General features: G+C 41.4%; 1 protein-coding gene across 1 annotated transcript in view; it reads left to right on the forward strand.

The window, feature by feature from the left end:
- The window catches only part of SARC_09853 (hypothetical protein), a gene marked incomplete at both ends in the record, with an annotated part of 7359 nt that overhangs the window by 566 nt on the left and 989 nt on the right, over positions 1–5804 (forward strand). Inside the window, 7 exons of the mRNA XM_014296118.1 lie at positions 458–553; positions 681–762; positions 1432–1548; positions 2201–2298; positions 3773–3848; positions 4256–4301; positions 4576–4799. Of these exons, the coding sequence (XP_014151593.1) occupies positions 458–553; positions 681–762; positions 1432–1548; positions 2201–2298; positions 3773–3848; positions 4256–4301; positions 4576–4799 (739 nt within the window). The remainder of the gene's footprint in view (positions 1–457; positions 554–680; positions 763–1431; positions 1549–2200; positions 2299–3772; positions 3849–4255; positions 4302–4575; positions 4800–5804) is intronic.

The raw sequence follows: 5804 nt of genomic DNA on the forward strand, positions 1-5804 counted from the left end.
TATATATAGTGTGTGTGTGTGTGTGTGTGTGTGTGTGTGTGTGTAAATATATATATATATATATCCTCCCTTCCATCGGACTGTTTGGTGTCTATGGTCTGTTATGTTGGCCTGTAATATAGTTCTTCGCTGTGGAGCGTTGTATGCTTCGTAGTATGCTTTTGCACTTGTGTTGTCTGTTTCCCTTGTGTGGGTATATGTATTGTATTCATTCTCGTTCCCACTACTACAGCCTCGATTTCCGTGCGTGAATATAAATATATTATATATTGATGTATGTATGAATATCTGGTGATGTGCACCTCTGCTTACGCACTAATTTACTGAGTATTGTGTTCATTTGGTGTATGTCTTTTTGTGTGTTGGTTGGTTGTATTCTGTGACTTTGTCTTCTGGTGTTATGTGAACCTCTTAGGTACATGTTTCTACACCTATCCTCCCTACCTACCTATCGTAGACCTACCTACCTATCCTCCCTACCTATCTTAGACCTACCTCTATCTTCTCTACCAATCGTAGACCTACCTACCTATCGTATACCTACCTACCTATCGTATACCTACCTACTTATATTAGACCTACCTACCTATCCTCGCCTGTCGAAGTAGATATTCCAATTTGCCAGCACCGCTTTGAACACGGGTTGTTTTAACTTTGTGCATTAATCTGCGCACTCACAGGAGAGTCAACCGTTGCGCTACATAGACCGAGTGCTTCTCCCGCAAATGGCTCATGTCACCCGACTACTCGCACAACACGTAGGTATGTAGTTGCTATATATATATATATGTGTGTGTTTGTGTGTCTGTGTGTGTCTGTGTCTGTGGCTGTGGCCGTGGCTATGTCTGTGTATGTGTCTGTGTGTATGTGTATGTGTCTGTGTGTGTCTGTGTGCATAATTGGATACAAATCTCTGTTCTATATGTATCAGCAGGCGCGTCCTGTGTGTCGGTGTTAGCTACTACACCCCTACACACTTGCACATGTCCTCACCTGGTTGTGTGCTTGAGCTTACCTGAATACGTTATTCTACGGAGGTGCTACATTGTGGAGCATATCTGCATAGAAATCCTAAACAATATACGTTAAATGGTTGCCGGCTTTGACAGTTTTAATATTCGTTAATAGTATATAATTTAACACAAAGTGCCTATGTACATGGAATGCATGTCTAAGCATGTGAGATGCTTAGCAACATGCATGGTATGCCGGTTGCTTAGCAACACGCCTCGTGTGTGATGTGCAGTTATGTCTTTCGCATGATACGATCAGACTGGTCTCGATTTGTACGAGTGGTGGATGGACGTGCACAGTGCTATAGGAATGCGACAAATATATATCCATCGTTGGTCCTATGAACACATTGCTGCGATTGTCGGATTCTGCGTTCTGATTCGTCGGATTTTTTCTTGTGGCGTACTCATTCGGCAGGAACGGATGCCTGTGATCTCGGTCTGCTACCAAACGCCACTTCTGGGCTCAACGCCGTCTTCCAACGCATACCACTCACTGCCGAAGACTCCCTGTTTATCCTGAGCCTATCGTATGGTATAGTGTGTGATATATACATGTATATTATATATACATATATATATATATATATATATATTGTGTGTGTGTGTGCGTGTGTGTGTGTGTGTGTGCGTGTGTGTGTGTGTGTGTGTGTGTGTGTGTGTGTGTGTGTGGTGTGTGGGTGTGTGGTTTTGAGTGTGTTGGTGAGTGCTTCTTTATTTTGTATCTAAATGTCCGGATATAAGTGTACGCAACGCTGCCTTTCCATAAAATAGAACACGCAGTGGGGTGTGACACCTGGTTCGTGTGTGTTGTTGAGTATTTATGTACGTGTGTATGTATGAGTATATGTATGTATGTACGTATGTATATATGTATGTATATATGTATGTGTAATATATGTATGTATGTATATATGTATGTACGTATGTATGTATATGTGTTTGTATGCATGCATGTATGCATGTTGTATGTATGATGTACGTATGTATGTACGTAGGTACGAATGTATGTATGTCTGCATATTATATATATATATATATATATATATATATATATATATATATATGTATGTATGTATGTATGTATGTATATATATATATCATAGCGTATTATAGCTGTTTTCTCAGTCCAGTTAATAAATATATCTAATCAATCATATCGTCCCTTATCCGATGTTGAACGATAGGTTCAGTTAAAAAAATGGCCAAAGAGTCCTGTCGTCGCACGGGGGCGGAGTACTGTGAAGCGCAAATTACGTTCGCACATAACTCATCGACCATTGATGTATGTAAGTGTGAATGGGCGGCGTTTTGCAGATGCACATACCTGTACGTGTGGCGGGACGTATATGCGCGAGTGTATGTGTATCTGTATGAGGGTTTGATTTGTATACATATATATGTATGTGGGTGCGAAATGTATGTATATTTGTATATAGGTGTGGATAGATAAACGCACGCCACTAGTACGTTTATGAAAACTTTTTCCTGACTATACGGTGACCTTCTATTGCGTGGATGAAGTTTCTGCAGATAGAATTCATCACCTGCACATAAGGGACCATGCACGTGTGTCTCCTCACCACTGATGCCCACACATGCATCCCAAACTTCAACGGATTGGAACAAATATCTACCACACTCTTAGAAATATGGGTGTATATACGTTCCAAGTAATATGGGTATATATATGTTCCAAGTAATATGGGTATATATACGTTCCAAGTAATATGGGTATATATACGTACCAAGTAATATGGGTATATATACGTTCCAAGTAATATGGGTATATATACGTTCCAAGTAATATGGGTATATATACGTACCAAGTAATATGGGTATATATACGTTCCAAGTAATATGGGTATATATACGTTCCAAGTAATATGGGTATATATACGTTCCAAGTAATATGGGTATATTTACGTTCCAAGTAATATGGGTATATATACGTTCCAAGTAATATGGGTATATATACGTTCCAAGTAATATGGGGATATTTACGTTCCAAGTAATATGGGGATATTTACGTTCCAAGTAATATGGGTATATTTACGTTCCAAGTGATATGGGTATATATATGTTCCAAGTAATATGGGTATATATATGTTCCAAGTAATATGGGCATATATACGTTCCAAGTAATATGGGTATATATACGTTCCAAGTAATATGGCTTTATATACGTTCCAAGTGGTCGTGTGGGATGCATGGATCTCGCATGCTCAAATATTAGCGAACCAATCACGTGTACTTCTGCTTAGATAGGCCGAATATATATATTGTATGTACACTGTTGTGGGCGTACTTGGTGTGCTCGTACATCCAAACCCAACTCAGGCGCACTCAGCTCATGTACTGATACACGCATACCTCATTACCTCATGCCCAGACACATTGCTCCAATGATCGCATATCCTGGTTGATCTATTAATATCCACCAGTTAAGTTGCACTGACCATTTGAACGCGTATGGAGTTGGCCTACAGCATCTCCGCCTACCAAAAATACTCATTGCGACTGGTTCATGGATGCACCTCCAATCAAAGGGATATGTTCTCGTATTCGCGATGACCTCATTGGTGTAGAAGCCCGCCGGTTCAAAAGTACAACTTATATACAGCTATATGTTTAACCACAAGGGTTCTAGGATTTTAACCCCCTACAACCCAAAAACCCTAAAACCCTAAGTCCACAGACACTCACTCCAATACTGACTGACAACGTACCATTTATCCGTGTTTCTGATCAATGTATAGTTTGTGGCGTTGGTTGAGCGAGAGTTGCCCGTCAATGCAAAGGTGGCTGTGTTTGATCACGTGACCAGCAACACGGGTGAGTTGTTTATTTGCAACATTGCCTGGTATTTACGACTTCTGAGTCTTCTTTTTTGGTTTTGATTTCTACCGCTAATATCTCAGAGATTCGTTTTGTATATACGACAAAGTGTGGTATATACGACGCTGAGTCATTAAGCCTTGGAGGTGCACACAAGTCTATGACACCATGTGTGCTAAACTTAACCCCATCGCGAAGGACAGCAGTACGTCTTCTGTTGACAGTACCTATAGAAAGTGCAAAGAAGTGTGTACATATGTGCATGGATATACGCGCACACACACATGTCCGCACAATTGAACGGTTCTTTAAATGCGCCAGTGTCCTATTGCCTACAAGAAACTCTGATCCTACTAACAAACAACCCTAAACCCTAAACCCTGCGTGCAAACATTACATTGCAGCCATTATTCTGCCAATCCAGGAATTAACGGATCTGTGCCACAGGAGGTGAGTTGTAATATCAAGATCCCGAGTATTACCATTGAATTGCCTTAGATGATAGCAGATGACGTTTGAATACATTTGGATGGATGGTCCTGATTGTTTTCTTAGGTCCGTGGTTATAGATGATTATTGACATTTACTTGACACTTAATTACTGGGTCGTTCTTGGGTGAGTCTCTGAAAATAAAATCGAGTGCATCCAATTCAGTACAAACCAATAAGATGTTCCACAAAGCGTAAGTAACGCATTTTCTTTCTGCCACTACACTTTGCCTAGGGGGTGCCTGGTGGTAGTCGACGGTGCGCACGGTTTAGGGCAATTTGACCTGAACCTGAGATCGCTGGGTGCAGATGTGTATATATCGAACTGCCACAAATGGTTCACTTGTCCGAAAGGCATAGGCTTTGTCCGGGCCACAGCAGAGGTCCAAAAATGGCTTCGACCGGTCATTATATCGCACGGGTGGGGCAAGGGGTTTGTGAGCGAGTTCATGTGGCAGGGTAAGGACTGTGTGGTTATTTATAGAATCTATTTATAGGCTTGGGTGCTATTTGTGAATTGCTAGATCGTGTTTGTGTACGTATGGCCCCATCCAGAGGTGAATTGAAGCTTGACGTACTAATTTGGGTGGGCCGGGTCAACAAGGCTGGAGGCGAATGTTTTGTTTTGTTTTGCTTTGCTTGTATATGACTATCTTATCAGTAGTTGTCACTTATTTTAGAGCTTCGCTATAAACTGTTTGAGCGCGACCGTAAATTGGGCCACATTCGTCCCTAGAGAGTTTATGTACCCCCTAACTTATATTGCTGGGCAAGCATCCCAGCCTTTGTGTCATTGTCACTCGTGAAAGTTGGCAAGTACTTACAGTTCTTATTCGAACACGTGCACCTAAAAATTCGCATCTACACTTGTCGTGTTCACATTGTATTGCTTAGCGTGCCATCTGTACGCCTTTGTTATTCACATCCACTCAGTCTAAAGATGTGCATAGACACACTGTCTGGGTATTGAGCGCTGCTTGCTTTGGGAGTGTGGTCACTATCAGGGTATGAAGCGCTGTTTGCGTTTTGGAGACCAGTGTATTCTTCACCATATACTCTCCATATTCATCACGTACACACTATGGTGGTCCAGGTAACATACATGTGGCCAGCATTGTATAGGAGCCTTTCGGTCAGAATCCAGTATTTAATACAGACGTGACAGTGACATAGTATAGCTCTCTACATCGATATATATATTCAAATCGTCCTACCACCAATGCCACATTCGATAGGAACGTCTGATTATAGCGCAGCTTTATCCATCCCATCTGCCTTAACGCTTTGGAACACGCTTGGGGCTGCCCAGGTTCGCAAGTACTGTCGAGAACTCCTTATATGGGCAGGTATGCTATTTGCGCGTGTGTGATATTGAGCTACTTACTGTTATATTCAACATCTATCTTGCGAAATTAATTTTATCGTTTTGTACTATCTTCGTATTACGGTCGGTGTTCAGATCGC

This window comes from Sphaeroforma arctica (genome assembly GCF_001186125.1).
Source record: "Sphaeroforma arctica JP610 unplaced genomic scaffold supercont1.1063, whole genome shotgun sequence".
Lineage (NCBI taxonomy): Eukaryota > Ichthyosporea > Ichthyophonida > Sphaeroforma > Sphaeroforma arctica.